This window comes from Mastigoproctus giganteus, chromosome 14 (assembly GCF_048544385.1).
Source record: "Mastigoproctus giganteus isolate SK-2022 chromosome 14, ASM4854438v1, whole genome shotgun sequence".
Classification (NCBI taxonomy): Eukaryota; Metazoa; Arthropoda; class Arachnida; order Uropygi; family Thelyphonidae; genus Mastigoproctus; species Mastigoproctus giganteus.
In genome coordinates this window covers 82,477,054-82,503,362 of record NC_143588.1, presented here as the reverse complement: position 1 = coordinate 82,503,362, position 26,309 = coordinate 82,477,054, and the positions used below count along the sequence as shown (strand labels likewise).

Genomic DNA, 26,309 nt, shown 5'->3' with positions numbered 1-26,309 from the left:
TAAGTATATAATCTCTCAAAATAATGCATTTAAAGATTAATATTGTTATTAATTTTGAACTATTATGGATATTGTTAAACTTATAACATTCTTTATACATTATTAGTGCTGCACTGAAAAAAACAGGTTAAAAAAAATTAATTTTGAACTATCATGGATATTGTTAAACTTATAACATTCTTTATACATTATTAGTGCTGCACTAAAAAAAACAGGCATTATTAGTAATGGTTAGTGTTTTCATTTAGTATTTTTCTTCATGCATTATTAATGCATCAATTCTAAAACTTATTATTAGTAATGTTAGCTATTTTTATTTTAGTATTTTTCACATCCATATTTATCTTATTGCTTCTCCTTTCATATTGGCATTCCATACTTCACAAAGTATATAAAACATTTCTCTCCTATGATAAATCTTGATCATTTTTTTTTTTTTTTTTTTTTGTATAATTGAGCTACATTTTAGCATAGACCATAGACCAGTCCATACACAGTTTACTTCATTTGTGAAAATATCTTAAAAATTCAAAATATTCCTTAATTTCTGTTAAATATTACATTAATCGTGATACTCTGTTCAGTTACCACAAAGCAGCAGAAATATTTCTTCAAAGTATCATATCTTTATGCGTGGCATCGCACTATAAAAATTCTCCAAATGACCTTCAGATGATGTCTGATGCACCAGCCCATCACTTATTTTGTCTTCTTCCTCCTGTTGATGTGAATTCTCGTACACTTCCAGAAGTCTTGTGTGTTTTACAGGTAAGTGCAGTAATCAACTTTTGCTATAGAAATAGAGGCATTAAAGTGTAATTTTAGCAATCAATAATGCACCTGTTTTGTGACATAAAACAACTTGAGGATATCATTTCTGTCTTTAAAGTAGCCATTTTGCCATTGTTATATTTTGGGATCTATTATAATATATTTGCATTCAGAGATGTCAGAAGTGAGCTGCGAGTAGTGCAGAGGTGTTATTCCCAATAAAATTATTATAATAGTTTTGCAGAAGTTTTGTACTTTACATACATACATAAATACGTATATGTATGCATGTTTAAAAGTTTTGAGCACCCCTATTTCTCAAACTGTTCTGTTATTGCTATGCTAGCTAATTAAAATCATATTGTAATTAAGTTAACATAATTATAATAAAAGCCCAATGTAAACTGCGCACATTTCTACACTCAGTCTCTTCTTGAGAGCTTTGATCCCTCAAGCGGCACAACCAACTTTCATTCTTCAAGATTTAGGTTTGTGCTTTTATTAATATTACCATGATTAGAGTTAGCAAAAGCTTAAAATGCCGAAGTTCATGACACGCAATATGTACTTAGTCAAAGCTTAATAAAAAAAAAAAGATGGCACTCACCTCAATAATCCGTTATGGTTACATGAATTCATAATTCATGTAACCATAATGGATTATTGATGTGAGTGCCGTCTTTTTTTATTAAGCTTTGACTAAGTACATATTCCCTTTATTAATATTATTAAAGTGATGGTGCATTAAATTATTCTTATTATAGCAGGCTTCACATTATAGGCCATAATCATGATAATGACAAAATAATAAGGTTTTCAAGGTTATATATCAACACAGGCATTGAAATAGTTTGAAAATTATATTATTCTCTATTAGTCTGTTAATACAGATCACCTATTGTCTGATGAAAGTCCAATAAATCTTGAAATAGTTGTCAAGATGGCATCTTGAGTTTTAAATAAATAGCAGATTCATCTTTTTGGCAATGCTATTTATATTAAAACAATATTAGCATTTTAGGTCAACTTGTGTATAATGGTGTTACCTCTAATGTTAGCATTACAGGTGGCTGTGAAGCTGAAAGTGGGTCTCTGCCCCCAGAGGGACTAAAGTGTCCCCAAGACAAATTAAATGCAAAAATGCATACTGTTTTCAAATTATTTCAATGCCAGCATTGAAATATAACTCCACAATCTTTACTACTTTGCCATTATTATGATTATGGCCTATGATGTGGTCTGCTATATTTGTAAGCATTATTTAATTTATGATAAATTTAATAACATTAAAAATGGAGAAATTCCATGGTAATAATGAGTAAATTTTGTTTAACTGAAAATTTTCACCATAAATTAGCCCTTTAAAGGGCAGTGATAATTAATTAATTTTTTTGCCTTTTATATTTTGCAAATATGCAACATCTGTTTTGTCTGTTAAGAATAATTGAGAGAATAATTCATGCAAACAGTATAATGTTTTTCATACTTTGGTGCTACTTGTATATCAACTTTTAGACTGTATGTGGTTATATCTTCAGCTGATGTATTTGTATCACTATAAAAATTGTTTTTCCTGATGGAACTCACACTAATTCTACAGAGGGTAGAATTCTTTCTTCTGCTTTTTTCTCCTTATTGGTAGACTCTTTCTTGTATATTATCTATAGTTCAACGACTTCCCTAAATTGAACCAATAATTAATCACTATTGGTGCAACCAGTCTTAACATCACATGCAAGATACCACATAGGAAGGTATCAGTATTTTTTGTGGAAGTGTAATATGATGGGTACAGGAAACAAGGGAATATAAAACAGCTTTTCTCAATTTCTTGTTCTTTATTCTTAACTTCTATATTTTTTAATCATTAATTTGACTATAACAGCAACCCACTATAACTAATTTTTTTATCACAAGATTTTATCAAATGTCATTGCAGCAGCAGATTTTTACCATATCTGTTAGCAAAGGTCTGCTGCACAGTAAGCTCCCCATCTGCCACTTGTTTGGAGAGTTCTGAGTTTGATTCATGTCACTAACTGGAATAATTTTTAGTCCTCTTCATTTTGAGGCTGATCTCAGTTGGAGGAAGCAGGGGTTTCCCATGAATTAGTTTGAGTTTTTCAGCCTACACAACACGCATATTAGCTTGCGAATGCCTGCTTCTACAGACATACTACACATGATTATGAGTACACACTTGGGGAACTGTTAATATGATATGTTTATATATATATATATATATATAAAAACATATGTGAAATTAAGTAGAAAAATATGGAATTTGCAAAATAGAAAAAGAATATCAGAACAGATTAATGCCATCAAAATAATGATTGAACATTACATCAGTCTGTAAAACATATACTTTGTATTACATTATTTATTAAACTGAATACCAAGGGAATTATACAACTGATGAAATTTAATAAGGATTTGGAATATAAGTATTATGGGTGGAAAATATACCTATAAGGCCATAGTGCCAAGTATTTAGGTAACCTGTGTTGGACTTCATTGTTGTACCCTATAAATAAACACAAATTATAATAAAAATAAAATGATGTAGCAAATTATTGATTAATGGATACATTGAATGGTACGTTAACTAGGGCTAGCTCCACTCAATACATCCTATCAATAATTGGCTGAGGTGTTTCTGTTTGCCATTTGCCAGTTTGTCTAGGTTCAAATATACTAAGAATATAATTTCAATACTCTAATATAATAATGAAATATATGTTAAATTTGTAGCAAACTGGCAGAATAACTGCTAGCCCAACAGATAGCAATGAAAAAATAATAATAAAAATAATGGAAGTGAATCAAAAATAATGAAAGTGAGTACCAACTTTTAATTTTTATTAGTGCAATTTATTTATGTAGTGAAAACGAAAGGCTTATGCCAAAATTAAAGCGAAGAGGAATAAGGATAGCAAATAGATATTTATTTTGGTTTTCAATTTCAAATTCTACTATTTTCTGCCTTTTTCTAACATCATAGGTAGTTTAATTAATTATTTCATTTTTCCACATTTTCAGTTATTAAAATAATTAAATATTTAATTGGTCATATATAACCAAAAGTGAGAGGATGCTATGGTCATTCTTTATCATATGTCAGGCGGCAAACTGAGTTATAAATCCTTTTAGCTATGTTGTTCACAGCATTGAAGTATTGTTCATTTTCTGTCTATTTAATATCATTACAGAAAACTAATTTTGATTTTCTACTTGCTCTACTATTTCAGTAAAGGCTGATTTATTCTTATTTTTATTCTTATTATTTCCAAAAAACTAATGTTCAATGTCATGTTTTTTTATTATTTTATATTATTTTTATCTTATTCAAAAAACTTCTATTATATCAGGTATTTTTCTATTCTAAAATTTCTTCTAATTTACTTCAAATATCAGTACATACTATATTAGAAGATGAAATACACAAGGCATAATTTCTTATCGGTTTAGGTAGACCCATAAGAAATAATGTATTAATGTATTAATTAACTACATAATATCGGTGTAAATACACCATAGTTTACCCATAAATTTGAACTACATATGTAGTGTAAAAGGCATCGTTGTAATTCTATCTCATATTGTGAGTGCCTTCACAACGAGATAGCTGGTATTGCACTACTTCAAATAAATAACGCTTCTCTAGTAGAGAAGACTACTGTTGTTTATTTTCAGTGGATACCATCACCCAGACAATCATTTCGAAGCTAGTTGGCTTCATCATAGAAACAGGGTACCTGCCCACTCGATGACGATGAAGCCAACTAGCTTCGAAATGATTGTCTGGGTGGTGGTATCCACTGAAAATAAATAACAGTAGTCTTCTCTACTAGAGAAGCATTATTTATTTTAAGTAGTGCAATACCAGCTATCTCGTGAAGGCACCCACAATATGAGATACAATTAAAACGATACCTTTTACGCTACATATGTAGTTCAAATTTATGGGTAAACTATGGTGTATCTACACCGATATTATATAGTTAATCACTACTTACCAGGATCCTTACCAAAAGGTCGGGCAATTATGCTCGCGGTAAATCCGAAGTATCTATATGATATGCTGTGTTTTTACTTTCAGCTTGCTAACTCTAAATTTTTATACCTCAAAATCTATTAGAGCAATTTGAGGGAAATTGAGGTCTATTGCTATCCTTATTTCTCCTCCTGTTCATCTTAATTTTGGCATAAACCTTTCATTTTCACTACATAAATAAATTGCACTAATAAAAATTAAAAGTTGATACTCACTTTCATTATTTTCGATTCACTTCCATTGCTTTTATTATTTTTTTTTCACTGCTAGCGGTTATTCTGCACTAATATAATAATGCAATATATAATTTCAACACATATATTGCATTATTATATTAGTGTTGAAATTATAATTAGTATATTTGAACCTAGACAAACTGGCAAATGGCAAACAGAAAAAGTTAGCCTCAGCCAATTATTGATAGGATGTATTGAATGAAGCTAGCCCTAGCTAATGTTCCATTCAATGTATCCATTAATCAATAATTTACTACATCATTTTATTTTTATAATTTATGCATTTATTTATAGGGTACAACAATGAAGTCCAACATAGGTTACCTAAATACTTGGCAGTATGGCCTTATAGGTATATTTTTTACCCATAATACTTATATATTCCAAATCCCTATTAAATTTCATCAGTTGTATAATTTCCTTGGTATTCAGTTTAATAAATAATGTAATATGTATATATATATATATATATAAACACACACACACACACACACACACACATTATTTATGAGATTTTTTTGTATAAATGTGGTTTTTGTGATTGGACATATCTACTATATATAATGTAAGTTAAAGTAGAACAGTAGAAAAGAAAAGCGCTGTGAAAAGTGAATACATATAAAACTAATAAGAAAAACAAGGGTAAGGGGAGAAGAGGGGGAAAGAGATTAAAAAAATTGAGAAGAAGAATAATGTGGAAAGAATATGTACAAAAAATTTTGAATATTTTAAATAGGGCTAAATATATTTAGTAGCCAATAAAGAATAAATTTAGACTTGATAAATAAATTTAGATATCTTGATAATGCTGAGGACAAATAATGTGAAATATTGCAATAGATTACCCTTTTTAACCCTTTTTTTTTTTTTTTTTTTTTTTTACTCTCTCCTCTTACTCTTGTTTTTTAATTGGTTTTATGTGTATTTGCTTTTTACAGCACTTTTCCTTTTTACTGTCCTATGTTAATTTAGCTTACATTATGTTCTACACAATGTTTTGTGGGATGTGCTAATGTTGCCTCTTATATTTGCCTTTCTTTATTTTTTCAATTTTTTAATTTTACTTTCAATCTAATTTAATTTACATTATATATTGTGTATTTTAGGAGAGGTGTTTTTAAAAAGTCACCTCTCCTAAAAATATGGAATGTTTTAGATGTAGTGCCATTCTGTATCAAGGTTAATTTCTTGCATTTCTGATAATATATCAGAAATATATACAATAATATATACAATCATTCATTGATATTTCAGGTTTGTCTTGAAGGAGAAATTTCAAAGGAAAATATTATGAATAGCCTTAGTAGAGGAAAGAGAGCTTCTGGAGACCTTATTCCGTGGACAGTTTCTCAGCAGGTAATTTAAAATAATTTTTATTTTATATAACAGTTAATTTTATATTATATTCATTCCAATTATACACTAGAACCATTATATAAAATAGTATTTCATTTTATATAAGTTCTAGTGTGTATTTGGAATGAATGATCTATTTATTTGTGTATTTTAGATTGATGTTGTTTGTGTTTGTTTGTTGTTTGGTTTTTAGGAGCATTAGCAACTAAGGCCATATTGTTCCGGGATATGCGGTGGTCATTCCCTGACCTTTCCGCATCCTCCATATTTGGTGGTGACGGGCTCGAACCCTGGTCTAATCAAGAAGCGTGTGCTATGCACTGCTGCTCCTTCCCACCTGGCTACGGAGGCGCCTATTTTAGATTGAAACAATATCCTTTTATGTGGAATGATGGATTTAGATACAGATAATTACACTATTATATATTGTCTAGTATACGATTCTGTTACTTTTCCTGCATTTTACAAACTAAAAAAAAAAAAAAAAAAAAAAAAAAAACAGAATGCATTGTATCACACAAAAAATACATATGATGAAACACTGCTGGAGTTAATTTTTTGTATATTTTTCTTAATTCTGCTAAAGAAACGTTTTGTTTTGTATTAAGAGTGCCTCCTACTATAGGAAAATGTTAGGAAAACATCAGTTCCCTGTGTACCTTTCATTCTAATATGGCAGCTCTGTACTTTTCAAGTAGTATGCTAGAAAGTGTGGGATCTGATCCTACATAACTAATCAACCTTTGGTGCCTAATCATCCTCTTACATAGTTCATTGCAGCAATTGAACCCTTTTAGTATTTCTAATGATAATGACATGCATTTTCACTGAAAAAATTTAATGAATTTAATTATTGAAGTTTTAATTCATATTAAATGAGAGTTATATCACAGTGTATATTAGCACTGTTCTTCCATACTGTGCAGAAATTCCTCTTAAGATGGAAAGAATTTATTTAACATAATTACTATATTTCCTTCCCCAAATATATAAGAATGTATTTTTTCATGCCAGCCATGGGCTGGGTTAATTAGTTTTGAGAGAGAGAGAGAGAGATGCATGTTTTTTCATCCCACCACATAGAAAAACTAACCATAGAAAATGCACAATGGACAGACACAATGGAACCTAAAGCCACGATACCTCATAGCCTTAAGTGCCTAACCTCACACTAATTATAAATTACCCCAACCAAACTCTTTCTGATAGACAACAGAATTTGTGTTAGACTGTGCAGAATAAATATACTTGTATTTAAGTGTTTAAAATTAATCTTTGTTCTAGTTTCAAGATCATGATTTTCCTTCATTATCCGGAGCACGCATTGTTAGAATAGCTACTCATCCAGATTATCAGAGGGTATGTTACATTTTATTCTATTTTCATTATTTTATTAATTTCTTATATCTGATTTTATTACTTAATTTTTTCTTTTGTTAATTAGGAATAAGAATCAAACTATTCATTAAATAATGAATTAGTAATTATAAGAATATTTATTTTTTTAAAAATATGAAACAAACAAGACAGACAAAGATCTTAGCTTGTAAAGCGATAATATTAATAATGATAGGAATAAAACTGATCTTTTTATTTGTCCTCTTCATTTAATTGTATCTAGATGATATATGCACACTGGTGTTCAAAGAAAGTGCATCGCCCCTTAAAATTGTAATTTTCGTCCAAATGTAAGTATATGACAATATTTTCTTATAGGTTGCATCAGATAAGATTGACACGCGTAGGTAATGACGTAATATTGCATCGGCTGTTACTTACAGCTATATAAGCATGCTCTGCAAGAGTTGCAGTCATTCCTTGCTTGTGTCAGGATGGCAAGTTATGTGCAGCTGACGCCACGAAGAAAGAGTTCTATTGTTGCTTTACGTGAGGAGGGATGTTCTTCCAGTCATATTGCTTATAGAATGTCTTGTAATCAGTCAACAGTGAGTAGATTCTTTCAATACTCAAGAATACTGGTTCTGCTGATAGGGGAAAAAAAAAAAGGGGGGGAACTAGATGCAAACGAGTCTCTACACCAAAACAGGACTGTGTTTTGAAGTGCTTATGCCTTAAAAACCATAAAGCTTCTTCATCTGAGCTGAAAAGAGAATGGGAAGAACATACAGGAGTGGTAGCAAGTGCAGTAACAGTCAGAAGACACCTCTCCAAAAATGGACTTGTAGCCCGTTGTCCTAAGAAGAAGCTCCTCCTCACGCAAAAAATGAAAAAAACCTGATTAATTTAGTGTAAGGAGCATATCAAATGGACCCCCAAACAGTGGAAGTCAGTTATTTTCTCAGATGAGAAGAAATTCAACCTGCATGGCTCTGATGGGAGACAAACGATTCGCCATAGATGTGGTGAAGAATACCATCCAGACTGTATGGTGTCTACAGCAAAATTCCCTACCAGCCAAATGATATGGGGGTGCATTTCATATCCCGGAATAGGTCACCTGCAGTTTATAAAAGGTTCTGTAAATTCCAATGGATACCTGGCTATACTGGAAGGCAAATTGCTGCCAACCATTAGAGAACATTTCAACGTGCCAAGTAACTGCATCTTTCAGGACGACTCTGCTCCTTGTCATCGGGCGAAAAGTGTAAGTAGGCACTTCTGTAGTAACTTTAGCTTCATTTCTGCATTAAAGGTTCGAGAGTAATGTGTTTACATTTGTTACAGGTGAAAAAATGGTTGGAAGAACTGTCCATTACAACTTTTAGCTGGCCAGGAAACAGCCTGGACCTGAATCCTATAGAGAACTGTTGGCATCATGTGGAATCTGCAGTTGCCAGAAAGAAACCAAAGACCCTTCGTGAACTTCAGGAAGCCATAATTCCTGTTTGAAACCATGAACTATTAGTTGATTATCTTCAGAAATTGATCCTCGATGGTGTGCTGCTGTCATCAGGGCCAGAGGCGGTTCAACTAAATATTAGTTTGCACCTGGTGAACTTTTCATTTTGTTTTCCATTTAAAATGATAAACTGAAGCAAATTGAGGACTTCTGATAACATTTCAGCCATAATTTACCAAAACTGTTGTATAAAGATTGCAAATGCTCATTTTGTAATATATTGAGAGCACCTATCAAATATTACTTTGCCTTAACTATTAATAAATATCTTTTGTTTATATTTCTATTTGTGATGCTAGTCATTAATGTGACATACCATCGCAAAAAATGATTAGAAATGTGAAATTCATAGGTGATGCACTTTCTTTGAATACCAGTGTATGGTATTCAGTAGATCAGTACTATACATTAGGGCAGTTTTGATGAAGGGTGCTTCTGGTACTCAGACTGCTGAAGCCACACTGCAAACTTCAAGTTCAATTTCATATGACAGAGTCATTTATATATATTGTATCTCGATTTATCTAGTCATAAATACATTTTATTGGTGATATAGATGGTCAGTTAGACGTATCAGAATCATTTAGAGATGGTATTCTGAAACAATTCTGATTGTGGTTATGAGATTTTGCCTCACATTTGCTGTATAGTTCAACATTAAAATAATAGGGTTTGTACACCACAGTTGTAGTTAAACCACAAGTCAAATCATGTTCTCTGCCCCCATCCCTACCTACAAGTAAAGAGAGTAATACTGTATTCATAAAATACATACAACACATTTCAGCTTGTTTATAAGATCCTCACATGTGGCATGTGACACTTTGGTCCCACGTGCTAAGACATCAAATAGGAGATTGGTTCTGCCACTTCTTTGCCTAAGTATTAGTTGTTTATAACACCTGAACTTTAGAAGCTATATATAAATTGGTTATGAAGGGATAATTTCTCACAGAAATTTTTTGTGATGTTTCCTAGAAAAATGGCTGTCTATAAATAGCATTTATTTTGCCTTTTTTTTTTTTACAAATTTCAGTGAATTAATTTTGTCAGCGTAGTACTTTACTAAGCATTATAGGATTGAGAAATTCTCAAAACATACTTCCTAAAGAGCTGTACTGTGGGTGTGCACTTAAGTGGAAAGAGCATTGGGCTAACTCGTATTGCTCTTAAGTGAAATCTCCATGCCATGCAACCAGCAAAGGGTAAAATTGCTGAATGTTTTTTTTTTTTTTTTGCAGTCTTGGCTAGGTGAGTTGAAAAACAAAGTTTTAAATAAGGAAGACAAAATTAAAGAAATACATGACATTGAGAGCCAGAAAAAAGAGAATGCTGATGATTGTTGACATTTCAAATTGTATGAACCACTGAAAAATTAAATGTCAGAGAATGCTGACATTTCATTTTTCAGTGGTTCATACAATTTGGGAAAACATGGTTGTGCACACTGGAGATGGTTAATGGAAATATTACAGGTCAGGATACAAACAACAGGAGATCACCAGTTTTTTTGAATAATTACTTACAGTTTTGGAGATTTTTAAATTCAGTAACTTTTTGATTCACCCCTGCCAACAGTTACTATTCATTTTGTGTTGTACTGTACTTTTCTTATGAAATTTTAATTTATATTCTTTCAATTTTTTAAATTTAATAAATAGCAAACCAGGTTATTTGTAGGAATGCATATGGCATCTCCTCCCTCTTAGAATTTTAGTAAATCTTGGAAATAAGAATAACCTAGCAAATTTATTTTATATAAATGCTCCAAGACATTAGACACAAAACTAAGCATCAGCAGAAACACAGAATAATGAAATACATATAACATAGTGTACACTGCATTCCTTCCTACTGATGCTCCATATGATTCATGATCATATGGGGAACCTCATGCACTTATTGTCTGTGTTCATGATATATCTTCAACACTGAGTTAGACTATAGGAATCACCATTTTATTAGCTTATTGTGGGAGAAGAGAAACATGCATTTGATTCCACTTCATTGCTTTGGCAGCATTTTTTTCTATTCTCAGCAGTAATATTGTCGTATTTTTCTGCTTTAGGAGCAGACTAATTAGCCATATAATACACGTGTAATACTACACTGAGTGGACATAAATCACGGGATACCTACCTAGTAACAGGTAGGCCCACCTTTTGCTTGGATAAGGGCAGTCACAGGGTAAGGCATTGAGTCCACTAGTTCATGAAAGCTTTCCACAGGTATTTCTATCCATGCTTGCTGCACCTCTGTCCATAATTCCATCACATTCCTGGGTGGAGGATCCAAAGCTTGAATGGACCTTTCCACAGCATCCCAGAGATGCTCCACAGGGTTTATGTCCAACGAACGGGGAAACTTTTCCATGGTGGTAAAATCTGCAGAATGCTCTTTGAACCATGTTCTAGTCACCACGGCTCTGTGAGGAGGCACATTTTCATGTTGAAAGAGTCCATTGCCCTGTGGGTGCATGATAACCATGAAGGGATGCAGATGGTCTGCAAGGATGGACATGTAACCTGGACCATTCAGAGATGTGTCTAGAAATACCAGAGGTCCTAACATGTGCCAGTTGAACACGCTCCAGACCATTACCGACCGTCCACCTTCATGAACAGTTCCTTGTTGACATGACGGTTGCATAGCTTCATGCGGTTTCAGCCAGATATGCACCCTCCCTTCCGCTTGAAATAACTGAAAACAGGAATCATCGCACCAGGAGACCCGTCTCCAATCATCCAAAGTCCACTGATGTTCTTTTGCCCAGTTGAGGCGTAGAGTCCTGTGTCATAGTGTTAACAATGGGACTCTGGTTGGTCAACAGCTCCCATAATCTATTGCGGCTAATGATCGCCTGATAGTCTTGGTGGAGACGTTTCTAACACCTCCGTCATTGAAGTCGGCGGTGATGTGTGCCACTGTCGCTTTCTGGTTGGCTGAAACAATGTAAGACAGATGTCAACAGCCACGTTCATCCACCACTTTTCTCCACCCACTCTTGATACTGTCAAATGGGGGATAGTGTAATTTCTGTACTATCTCCATGATAGAGTGACCCATACATCAGGCACCCACTATCATCCCTCTTTCAAAGTCTGTTAACTCACAACATTTATCCATACTGACATTGAATTACCATCTACATAATGCAGTGATGTAGTGTACCTATATACCTGCCAAGTGGTGGGTTCAGCCACTAGCGAGAGAGGTGACAGCATCACATTGCCCAGGAACCAGGTATCCTATGAATTCTGTCCTTTCAGTGTACATGTTTAAACCATAAATTATGATAGAAATATTTCATATTTCTTTATGAATAGTATCAAAAATGAATATCCACTGTATATCCACTTACAATGGATATCTATTTCATTGGTAGGAATCTTCTAGAAGAGTTTTTAAGCCAGGCTTATTGAACACCAGCCTATAAAAAAATGAAATACAATTCGCTTGGTTCCATCCAAGTATCTATTCAGCCCTTCCTTAAATTTACATAAACTCTCTAGTCCTACAAGATTAGGGTAATTTATTTCAATAATTAATAACCCTTTTGCTAAAGAAATTTTTCTTAATTCCTTCTTTAGTTTAAGTGTATGTTCTTTAGTTTGTGATATTTGTGGGGAGAAAAAAAGATATGCCTATTATTTAATTTACTAGTATCAAATAATAAAATATTAAAGCCTTAAATACCTCACTCATTCAAGTTTTCTAAGTCCTTTTCAATGTCATCACTTGCTTCTCAAGCAGTAAGTTAATCTGGGATTACTGTGAACCAAATGTAGGACCTTTATATTTCCTAATATTGCACTTTCAGACCAACTGATAAAATATCTAGGTCTTATTGAAACAGCTCACCTTTGTTGCTATTGCTTGCCACCCTCCCAACCTTTGTACTGCATATAAGAAATGCTTTAGCATTGTTTATAGATTAATTTATGATTGTCATTGTTCAGTGTCTCTTGATAATTTATATTCATTCCATACAATTTTTTTTTTTTTTTTTTTTTTTGTATGTTACTGTCTTCATCAGCTCATTGGTCATCTGTTTTTTCCTAAGCCTTGAAAAATAATGCTTTAAAGGTATGAAAAGATGGATGGATAACCTTCTAGAATTACTTATTTGAACAGTTCCCATTTAGCATTGATACTTGTTATATTTACTAACTGTTCCCATTGAATAAGATTCAGGTAATGCCTAAAGCCATCATAATGTCCCTTGTGAAAATTAAAACTTCCTTTTGACAAACATTTATTGCTTCAGATATGTCCCACATTCATACGTTACGATCACTACCTGTTAATAGTTCCTTAATGCAAAAGTTCTTGAATTCCTGGAAAAAATTATTTCAAGAATATTGTTCTTCCATGTGGTTTCTAACATGATATAAGAAGTAATTACCGAGTCAATCAAAAAATATACTTTTCTATGAGGGTGCTACACCAATAAATTCCCATCTTCTCTATGGAAAATGAAAGTCCGGCATGATAATACATTCATATCTGTTTGCCCACCTCATTTGCCTGTATAAATAAATATATTCATTATATTCACTTGTACTAGAACCACCCCCAATTAATTTTTTATTTTTCCCATCAATTATGTCACATCAAACTGACTCAGTAACACTTCAACACTTTTCATCTATTGCATAAGTCAATGCACTTCACAATTAAAACCAAAATACCACCTACAATAGGGTTATAGTTGTTATGTATAGTGTGATTGAATGATGCTTTCTCATAAATAAGAGGAGAAAAGTTTTTTTTTAACTAATATGATTTTATTATATATAAACTATTAAAATATTTTCTACAAGATTTATTTTTTGTTCTCTAGATGGGTTATGGAAGTCGTGCACTCCAACTGTTACAGCATTATTATGAAGGAAAAATCCCAAGTTTGGAAGAAAATGCCATGCCACAAAAAAATCATCATGATATTGAACCTATAGATGAAAATAGTGTGGGCCTTTTAGAAGAACAAATAATCCCTCGGAAGTCTTTACCTCCTTTGATGGTACAGTTAAGTGAAAGAGTCCCAGAAGCACTTGATTACTTAGGTGTTTCCTATGGACTTACATCAGAATTATTAAGGTAAAATAAATGCACACACATATTACATAAATTAATAATAGTAGTAATACCTAATAATCATAAAATAATAAGGAATATATATGACAGTGGCTTGATGAAAATTAATGGCTTAATTATCTTACAAGATTTGAATACAATAACTTTTATAATATAATATTAAGGAAGAATCTAATTAAGGTGCATATGCTTTATAAAATATTACTTAAAAAATAGGAGAGCTGCTATACATGAAATGCCTTTAACAGCGCTAGTAGGTAAGGAAAAATTGCTATATTTGTATTTAAAACTGTTGAGGTTTTGCAGAATTTTGTAAATGGTACAAGGAAGGAAGCTTATACAGCATCACAAAACAAAAAAAACACTATGCCACATCATCCTTCCATCTCCTTTAATAATTGCTCTAGTTCTTTTTTAAATTTATTCTGACTGCCCACTTCCACAACACCAGATCCAACAATCTGTCACTCCCTGGCTGAAAGCAAATTTTTGCACGTCTGTCCTACAGCAATTCTTTTTCAATTTAAATATATGCCCCCTGTGCATGTTGTTTGAGAAAGAGTAAAGATGCCCATTAGCATTTAGTTTACTCAATCCATTGCCTTGTTAGGAGAGAGAATAATTCCAGAAATATGAAAGACACATAAGGTTGTACTATTCTTAAAATAATTTGGATAACAATTATTAAGCCTTTAATATCATTGGAGTTGAATGAGTACTTATAGAAAAAAGGGTAGATATCTACTACTGTACTCTATGGAAAAAATATATATACTACCATGAATTAACCAGTCATATTTTGGGATTGTAACTGGAGAATATGCACGATGGGTTGATTAATGGGTCACCATTTCTGTTGAAAAGCTTTCTGTGATTGGAAATCATGGCAGGGAAATAATTTGGATGGTAGCTGCTTGTGTAAGAAAGACACTTACATATAGCTTCCAGGAAATTATGCTCTTTCTTCTTCAGCATGTCAATAATACTAATGGTTATGCTATGCATTTGACTTTATATGAAAGCTGCTCAAAAAAAAAAGAATGATCATGATTTTTAAATTATTTATTTGCCTTAATGGAACTTCATTTAGGCAGTAAAGTAATAATGATTAGCAATATCTAATTTGTTTTCCATGTAATGTTACTTAGTGAAGTGTGGTTACCTAATTATCTTATTTTTTAATCCTTAAAGTAATTTATTTTGATAATTAGCTTATGTAGTAAATGTTAGTATTGGCAAAATGATGCAAGAAACCAAAGCTTATAAGCATCAGCCACAAAAAAAAAACCAATTCATTTGCCTATTCCTTCTAATAATTTGTCAAAACATTTACATTTATTCAAACTACCCATTTACACAATACTAAATAGAGGTTTAGCTATGTGACTGAATGCAAATTTCTGCAACCATCCTTTTTCAATTTAAATTTTTGTATTGCCTTGCTGTACAAAGGGTACTAGGAAAGTTTTGCAATACAGCTTTGTTTATTTAATTTTTTCAAAGTAATTTCCTCTACATTCAATACACCTCTCCATCCTCCGAAACCAATCTTTAAACCAGTTCTGCCAAGTTTCACTAGGGAGTAAAGCACACTCGTTGTCCCAAGCCCGTAGAAGGTCCTCATCACTGGAAAACCGCCTCCCTTTTAGCTTCATTTTCACATGCGGCAACAGTGCAAAGTCACAGGGAGCAAGGTCTGGACTGTAGGCAGGGTGCTCGAGAAGTTTCAGTCCTGTCATGGTCAAATATTCGGTGCAGGCTTTGGCGCGGTGAGCTGCAGCATTATCGTGATGGAGGTGTCCATTCTTGACTTTGGCCGCAGGTTCTTCATAGATCCAATGACTTTAGGCAGGCATTGTTCAGTATACCACTTAGCTGTGACTGTCTTCTGCGTGTCCAAAACGACACGTTCCACAATTCCACTCGATTTGAAAAATACAGCTATCATTTTCTTCTTTACAGATCGGGATTTTCTGACAATTACGGGTGTGTCGTCATCATCAAAGACCCAAACTTTGTTTTGAGCCTTGGTTGGCAGATCGTAATAGTACAGCCAAGTCTCGTCACCTGTCACGATGTTGTTCACATACCGAGATTGTCCCTTATCAAACTTTTTTAACATCTCCCGGCACCAAGTCACACGTCATGTCATCTGCTCTTCAGTCAGTTGATGCGGCACCCAGAGAGAACAAAGTTTCTTCACGTGCAAATGATCTTGCAGAATCGAACGAATTGCTGGTGCATTTAGGCCCAAAGTATCCTCTATCTGTTGGTAGGTCACTCGCCTGTTTTCGTCAAGCATTTTCCTCACAGCAGTAACGTTTTCCTCCGTAACTGACATTCGTGGCCTTCCCGGCCTCTCAGAATCCTCCAGAGTGAAATTTCCCCTTTGGAATTCTCTATACCACCTGAATATCGTTGTACAATGTGGTCAATCATCATCTAGTGCAAGAGTCATTTCTTCTAAGCACTGGTCTATGGTTAAACCACGCACGAAATTATACCGCAAAACTGTCCTTATCTCATTTCGTGACCACGATGCCATCGCAAGCACTTTACACTCTCACTACTAATGAATAACTGAGCCCATCGACTTGCCGCGGCGGCTACTATGCACGTATGAACATGTCTCAACATGCAGCAACAAGCAGCTTCCTGTGATTCATTGTTGCGTCATATTGCAAAACTTTCCTAGTACCCTTTGTATGTCATAAGAAAAAGAGTAGATTCCATAAGCATTACTTAACCCTTTTAAAGCCTTGAACACTTCAGCTCCCCAGGGTGGTTGCCTCTCTGCTAGTGTGTTTAGCCTATGGTCATTGTTGTTACCTAATTATCTTATTTTTTAATCCTTAAAGTAATTAATAATGTTCTAAGAGAATATGGAATAAAAAAAAAAAGGCATGGTATGTAATATAGTGGAAGAATAGAAAAGAGCGTTACTGTTTTGAAGGATCTATTCAGCCAGTCACTCCCCAGCGTGGTTGTCTCTCTGCTAGTATGTTTAGCCTATGGTCATTATCGTTACCTTATTTTTTAATCCTTAAAGTAATTTATTTTGATAATTAGCTTATGTGGTAAATGTTAGTATTAGCAAAATGATGCAAGGAACCAAAGCTTATAAGCATCAGCCGCAAAAAAAACCCCAACAATTCATTTGCCTATTCCTTCTAATAATTTGATTTTAATTTGCCTCTAACTGATTGGAGAAAATGGGAAGGAAACTTGAAACATGAAACTTGAAGGAACAAAATTTTTAAATCAACTAGATGACTGTTATTTGTATCAACATGTCAGGGAAAGTACTAGAGAAAAGAATATCCTAGACCTCATTATCACCCATGAATCAGATGACATAACAGGGCTGACAGTAGAGGAACCAGTAGCAGGAAGTGATCACGGAGTTCTATGGTGGTGGTGGATGATGAAGAAGAGAGAAGTAGCAGTAGTAAAAGCAAAGGAATGGGTTATAATTTCAGAAAAGGAAATTATGATGCCTTAAGGTGCTACATGGCCTCTATTAACTGGGTAGATATCGCACAGAGAACAAATACAATTGAACTGTGGTATGCTTTTAAAACATTAATCACAGACGCATTGAATGCGTATTTACCATTAAAAAAATACTCCACGGGGAGGGTTCCAAGTTGGATGAATAGTGAAGTTGCTACATTACTTGAGCAGAAAAAGGTGGCATGGAAAAGTTAGAGCAATAAAAAGTACTGAAGCCTATAACAGCTACAAGATGATCTGTAACAGAGCCACAGAAAAGGTTCGACAGGCAAAGGCAGTTTATGAGAAATAGCTAACAAACAGAGCAAATGGAGGGGGGGGGGGATAAGGAATTCTTCACATATATAAATGCTAAGTAGAGCAGGACAAACCAGATCGAACCTTTACATAAGGGAAAGGGGACAGTATTAAATACACCAGCTGCAGTTGCAGATGAACTCAACAGTTATTTTGCATTGATATTTACAGAAGAAAAACCTTTTGTGGCAATGGGAAATTGTGGGAGCAAAGTTGAAAAATATGTAATTAATGATATTGAAATTTTGCAAGATTATTTAATGAAAAAACTTTCGAGCTTACAGGACAAGTAAGGCTCCTAGAGTTGATGGAATATACCCTATAATCTTAAGGGAGGCAGCAAGTGAGTGCATTGAACCATTGAGGCTAATTATACGAGCATCACTAGACTCGGGGGAGATCCCGTTGGATTGGAAAAGTGCCAATGTATCTCCCATACATAAGTTTTATTCTAAGAGTGAAGTGGGAAATTATCGATCTGTCAGTCTGACTTCAGCGGTAGGGAAAATCATGGAGGCAGTGATCAAGGGTGGAATTCAGGATCATTTGGATAGAATTGAAATTCTCAAGGATACTCAGCATGGTTTTGTAAAAGGAAAATAATGTTTAACAAATCTGGTTCACCATTTTGAAAGGGTCACTCATGAGCTGGATTTAGAGAATAATTTCGACATTGTTTATTTAGATTTTAGCAAAGCTTTTGACTCAGTCCTATATGAGCGGTTGCTTTATAAGCTGGAACAGGTTGGAATCACTGGGAAAATCCTTAGATGGATATCAGGATGGCTTCAGGGCAAGAGGCAGAGGGTTGTGATAAATGACTGTTCCTCAGATTGGGTTGAAGTAAGAAGTGGGGTTCCCCAAGGATCAGTATTAGGACCACTGTTGTTTTTAATTTTCATAAACGACATTGATGAAGGGATAGAATCTAAATTTGCAGATGATGCTAAAATTGGTAGAGTAGTTAATGATCACTGTCAAGCTGAGCTTCTTCAGAGAGACCTAGATATACATCAGGAATGGTCATAAAAATGGCAGCTATGCTTTAATCCAACAAAGTGTACACCTGGGAAACAGTAATCCAAAATAACTTATACACTTAGTGGAGTTCGAGCCTGTGCCCACCAAATATGGAGGATGCGGAAAGGTCAGGAATTGACCACCGCATATTTTTAGCTGCTAAATGCTCCTAAAAACCAAAATAATGATAACAACAACTTAGTGGAGTTCAACTAAACCAAGTACTGGAGGAAAGGGACTTGGGTGTTACGATACGGTCAGACATGAAATTCTCCGAGCATTGTAAACAGGTTGCGAGGAAGTCCCATGGTGTCCTATCAATGATCTATCGAACTTTTGCAAGTAGAGATAGGGACGTGATAATCCCATTATATAAGGCTTTTGTTAGACCACACTTGGAATACTGTGTTTAAGTATGGAGACCGCACCTAAAGAAAGAAAGAAAGACATCGAGCTTCTTGAAAGGGTACAAAGACGGGTAACTCACCTGTTGAGATCAGCAAAAGGGCATCCTTATGAAGAAAGACTTCGAATATGTGGGTTGTAGAGTTTGGAAACTGGACACCTTAGAGGAGATTTGATTGAGGTGTTTAAGGCTCTGAGAGGCATCGGTAAAATGAATGATTACGAAATTTTCAAGATTATAAATGATGCTAGAACTAGGGGACATAAATTCAAGTTACGGGGGGCGTTGTTTAGAATGGACTGCAGGAAGTTTTATTTTAGCCAGCGAGTTATAAATTACTGGAATAAGCTGCCTACATGGGTGGTAGAGGCTGACAGTTTGGGGAAATTCAAAGGTCATCTGGATAGTACCTTCAGGTGAGGGAAACGCATAGGATGATAGGTTTAATTTCCTTTTCTTTTATTAATTATTAGTTTTTTTTTTTGGCTGGTGCAGCATAAGCTATAGGCTTTCTTGCACCATGCGGCCATTACTAATACTAATAAAATGCATAACCATTAAAGGAATATCAGTAATATAAAAGATGTTTCATTTTGCCATTTCTTTGATTATTAGCAACTACAGTATATGAGAGAGAGAGAGAGAGAGAGAGAGAGAGAGAGACAATCAACCAGATTTATTTATTATATCTAATATAAAAAAAACCCCAAGAAATTAGATTTATAAGTTACATAGACTGATCGCATTCATACTTCATATAAAACAAGAATCCAATCTAGTGACAAGGAAGGCTTACATATATAAAAAAGTGTAGGAAAAAAATACAGAAAATAACTTTGATATACAGCATACGACAAAATCATTAAATAATTAAATTTAATAATAATATATATTATCTTATTTAATCATCAAAATTCTTAAATCATTAAGAATAACAAAAATAAGATAGCCTTACATTGTACAAAATAAAATAATAATGTAGAATGTTATTGAATCATAATAAAAATTATAAATTTCAGTTTTATAAATTTAAAATTTATAAAGCTGAAATATAATTTTTTATTTTCTTATTGAAAAATTGAGAAAATCTTTATTCAAATTCTTTTCGTGTTTCATTGTGCCCCTTTGAAAAATTTTGCTCTTTGTTTTGTAATAAATTATATTTACAATAGTTTTTCAATATTGCAGGTTTTGGAAAAAAGCTGGATTTATTCCTGTTTACCTTAGGCAGACTGTGGTAAGTTATTTGAACATATTTGTGTCACCAGCTCAATGATGTTATAAATTGAGATGTAATCTAAAGTTAACTTATGAAAATACAATAGGCAGGATTTTAATTATGTTAAATGAAATAATTATCTCTTAGCGTAAATAAAAGCAATGAAGTGAAATCAATATAAAATTGGAACAAGTTTGAATAATGACAACTTATATTATTATCAGAATTACTATTAGAATTTATTATCATATTATTAGATGCCTTCTATACAATCACTCTCCATTTGTATGAACACCTTCAATACAAGAGGTAACCAGAAAATCTACAGAGTGGATTTATTGATATCTGTCTGTTATCAAAATGCTGACCCCAGAAAGGTTCTTTTACGTGGAGGAACAGTTTCACAATGATTCTCCTCAAATAAAAAAAACTCAAGAATTGAATTAATCATGAAAGTGATAATGATTATTGCTTATGATTGTGAGGATACTATTCTTTATTTTGTTGTGCTAATATTATTATATAATACTACAGTATTATATTTCACTGTGCTAATTGTTACCACAGTCCGTGCATAGTACTACTTCCCATTCCTTAACTGCTTCATGGATTATCCCGAGATATCTCATTTTTAGTTATAAAAGTTATTTGGAACTACACAAAATATCTCGGGATACAGTAATACCCGAAGCAAACAATAATACCTTCAAATTTAGGACTAAAACGTATTTTCTCTGGCATTTATCTGGCTAATTTTGCATTAGGCAGGTAAATCCCAAGTTTTCTCAGGATTTTCTTACACCTGGCAGCAAACGACTGGCTTTTGTTTTACTTATATTGTATAGCAATGTCAAAAAACTAGCGTGTGTTCCTGTGCTGCAAATAAGCAAAATATAGTTTGCTTTCCTAAATGCAGAATACTGAACCCACAAAAATAATTCACAAAAACAATATTGAAAAATGTTTTGGTGCCCTCTTCAATTGCCGCCCTTAAGTGACGCTTACCTCGCCTGTCCACTTGTAGCAGCCGTGTGTCAGAATGTAGTTAGTTCGCGATTACTGCTTGTGGCAAGAGGTTACTACTTGTGCGTTCCACTTGATTTTTTAAATTTATTTATATAATGAGTAATGAAGACTTTTTCTGTGCCTTTCTTTTAACTCAAACGCTAATTTATTTTAAAAAATCTGTATAATTTGCACACTTCTTGGTGTACACGAGATAACTCGGGATAGCCTAAATGGGTTAATTACTCCCATATATTTTCTACAAAAAAATTAATAAAAAACACAAAAAACTATACAATGAGTATTCGCATGATGCATACTTTTAATCTGTAAAATAAAAAAAGTCAATCCGTTATGGTACATTTTCCGGAAAAAAATGTTCCGGGAAGGGGTTAAACACTTTCTACAACCCAAACTTCATTGAAAGCAGAGATATTTGCTAGACAGGTCTTACACTCAATCTTGAATGTTAATGGGGAAGCACCTTCCAAGCAAAATCTCAACTGATAGAAGTGAGAGCATCCACCATACCTGCCCCCCCCCCTCAGCTGAAGTTCCTGTGAATTTGCTCTCTTCAAAATGAAAGAACCTCTTGGGAGTTATAATTTTGAAAATTGATGAGATATTTTACATACTATATATTGGTCTCTTGCAGATATCGATAAAAACCACTCTGCAGATATAATTATACAGTTACTGCTACGGAAAGGTTGGTGATTATATTGAAGGAATGTAATCAATAATTACATTATAATAAATAAAATTTTCCTGTTATTATCTGGTTTTCACTACTTTTTTCATATTTAAAAGAATATCATTTTGCAGGGTTGGCTGGTCAAAACATTTTTCTGAAATTATTAAATATTATTTACCTTTTCTGTGTGTTTCTCAGTATAAAAACACATATAAAATGCTTCTATCTTAAAATATTAAGTAAACTTAATAAATAATAAGAAATTAAAAAAATCATATGAAACAGAATACCAGAAGTTGGGTTTCAGATAGCCTGAACTTCTGGTAAAATGTATTAGAATTTAATAGTTTGATTTTTTTTTTTTTTTTTTTTTTAATTTTAATTTCCATATTTCTTATTAACCCATGAGGAGGAATATGAAATATTTTCAGTGTGTACAAAAGGCATTAATTCTGTTGTTAAATTAAAATAAATTTGCAGAAGATACAGCATATTTGGATAGTTGTGATTTTTTTTTTTTTTTTTTCTTTTGTTTTCCCTGGCCAGTGTACCAAAAGCCTGTGGCTTCTTTGCATTGTATGGCTATTACTACTACTATTGTCCAAAACCAAAGAGGATTTAATGCTTAGATTAGTGCAATATTAAGATAACACAAGATAATAAGAAAATTACTCCATCTATTATAAGTCTAAAGACTGTATGCTTTAATTTCAGTGAATAAATTAAGATTCCCCCCCCCCCAATAATAGTTTAAAATGAAAAACAGAATCACTTTTTAAGGCATCACTTAGTGAAGATCACATCATTTAGTGAGTTTTAGATTATGAAATCAAGTACAGGAAAAGAAACAATAAACTGTCAGTTTGTTGACTCAATGCAAAACAGATTCTCCATAGTTCTGGATTGGATTAAGCAGTGAATCTCACCCATATTCAACTGCTTAAATGCTGCCTATAATCAAGCATTTTCTCCATATGGCATTCAACTATCATTCCCTTCTGAAATTCTGTTAGATATGTGCTACCGTTCATCATATATGTTTGAAATGAATTCTGGGCTCTCCACTGATCACCTTTATAGGCCACAATATTTCGTAGTTATACAAAAATGCTTGCAGTGGTATGGTCTTTTTAGCAAATAAAATGAGTTGGAAGCAAGTTCTATTGCTTCCAACATTCAAAGTTCTGTTAAGTAAGTATGGAATTAGCCTTTCTAAGAATAATATAGAAATTGTCAAAAAAGCAGACAACTGTTATGATGCCTGGATCTTGAATAAAAGAGACAGGACAAAGAGATCAACTTAAAAAAAACATAGATGCAAATTGGGTTGACTCAATAAAGGAACAAGAACAAAGCACTCTTTTCGTATTTACCTCAGACATTTCACTTAAAATACAGTACAAATTTATTATCATTTTGCAAGAAATTTTAAATGGTTGTATTGTATGTTAAAGTTTCAAGGTCATCAGCATAAAAACAAAACATTCAGCCTCCTCCCCATCCCTTCTCATATATTCACCTATTATTGAAATATGAACATTCTTAATGAAGTATACTGTTAAGCATAGATGAAAGTGCCATTGGCCAGAACCTGACCTAAACGTTATCAACTGTAATATGTTAGTCAATGTTAATTTCTAGATAATAACACCATATCAGATCTGTTTTCATAGCATGTCCCTTCTCATAGTCCCTTGGGTCCCTGTAATGAAATCTCTTCTTACAAGTGCCCTGAATGTAGAATTCCTTTGCGCACACGCATGCACACACACAAAATCTTTCTGTATAAGTACAGGAATGATCTCATTTTAGTCAAGTGAACATCCAGTAAAGGCAGAAAAGTGATGAACAGACCACTGTCCTTTCTGTGGATGAAGGCCTCATAATAGTAGTGAACAGGATGGACTAAGTTAAGTCTATAATAGTAACGAATGGGCCTGGAGTACTGGGGTCCATAGTTCAAATACAGATATATATACAGTTATACCCAGTTATTTATTAACAAATAAAGTACAAATAAAATAAAATAAAAGTACAAAACCAGTAGCTTTCGGAACGCATGTCCCTTTATCAACTGATAAGTTAATATAAAATTTGAATACATTACAAGCAAATGTGGCACGTTAATCATGCGTCATTGTTGTAGCACGGACGTGTGCTGCTTTACGCCAGTGATCATCCATCAATAAAACGGTTGTTTCTAGGATGGGATGTAGACGCATGCCTTTCTGGCGATTTAATGCCTTAGGATTGTTTATTATGTTTAGTGACTCTAGCCATAGGCGGTGGCGAAAGTGTCGCGCGTGGTCCACTATCTCAAAGTTGCGCTTGGGGTCAAGATCGTGGTTGGTAGCCCAAAAATGTTCTGCGACCGCGGACTGGTCAGTTTCGGCAAGCCGGATTGCTCTGTCGTGTTCCGTGAGGCGATCCTGGAGACGTCTCGATGTCTCACCTACGTAGCAACTGTTACAGGCCCTACAGGTGATACGGTACACTACATTGCTGCGTAAGACAGGTGTGATAGGGGTCTTCACGCTGGAGACAAGTGAACGTAGGTTCCTACCGGGTAATTGCACACATTTGATGTTGTAACTTCTAAGGACCTTCGAGATACGTCCTGACACTCCTGGATGGTACGGAATGTAGGCGGACGATATGCCGACTTGCTTCGGAGGTCTTGGGTTGGATGTAAGTTCTTCTGCCTGTAACAGGCATCTGTTTAGTACATGGGATGGATAACCGCATCTGGTTAGGTCCGCCTTCACACGGGAGATCTCGTTACGTCTAATTGTGTCGGTGCTGGAATGGCTCCAGGCCCTGGAGAATAGGGTGCGGGCAGTGCTATTGAGATGGCTTGGAGCGTGGCCGGACCTGTAGTTGGTGAATTGACCGCACAACATGGGTTTGCGGTATACTGAGGTCTCTAGACGTGGGCCTACGCGATGCACTAGCACGTCCAGAAACGGGAGCGAACCATTCACCTCTGATTCTACGGTAAACTTGATGAAATTGGATAGGGAGTTGAGGTGTTCTAGTAGTACCGTTTCAGAACCACGTGGTATTGTGGTAAAAATATCGTCGACGTATCGATTTACCATAATACCACGTGGTACCATAATACCACCTGTAGGGCCTGTAACAGTTGCTACGTAGGTGAGACATCGAGACGTCTCCAGGATCGCCTCACGGAACACGACAGAGCAATCCGGCTTGCCGAAACTGACCAGTCCGCGGTCGCAGAACAATTTTGGGCTACCAACCACGATCTTGACCCCAAGCGCGACTTTGAGATAGTGGACCACGCGCGACACTTTCGCCACCGCCTATGGCTAGAGTCACTAAACATAATAAACAATCCTAAGGCATTAAATCGCCAGAAAGGCATGCGTCTACATCCCATCCTAGAAGCAACCGTTTTATTGATGGATGATCACTGGCGTAAAGCAGCACACGTCCGTGCTACAACAATGACGCATGATTAACGTGCCACATTTGCTTGTAATGTATTCAAATTTTATATTAACTTATCAGTTGTAAAGGGACACGCATTCCGAAAGATACTGGTTTTGTACTTTTATTTTATTTTATTTGTATTTTATTTGTTAATAAATAACTGGGTTTAACTGTATATATCTGTATATTTAAGCCTATAAGTTGCAAGAATGGTCATTAATGTTTATGGATTGGGAGGGTAGCAGGTATTAAGGAAATGGAAAGGACAGGGCAAATGAAATGATAGCATGTGTCAACCAACTAAAATAACTAAAAAGGAAAGGGA

At 34.1% G+C, this 26,309-nt stretch overlaps 1 protein-coding gene across 1 annotated transcript in view; it reads left to right on the top strand.

Moving 5' to 3' along the window:
• The window catches only part of l(1)G0020 (RNA cytidine acetyltransferase l(1)G0020), a 219,217-nt gene that overhangs the window by 62,400 nt on the left and 130,508 nt on the right, over window positions 1–26,309 (top strand). The window contains exons 10-14 of the mRNA XM_090388438.1: window positions 555–768; window positions 6,319–6,420; window positions 7,705–7,779; window positions 14,124–14,380; window positions 20,802–20,850. Coding sequence (XP_090244564.1) covers window positions 555–768; window positions 6,319–6,420; window positions 7,705–7,779; window positions 14,124–14,380; window positions 20,802–20,850 — 697 coding nt within the window. The remainder of the gene's footprint in view (window positions 1–554; window positions 769–6,318; window positions 6,421–7,704; window positions 7,780–14,123; window positions 14,381–20,801; window positions 20,851–26,309) is intronic.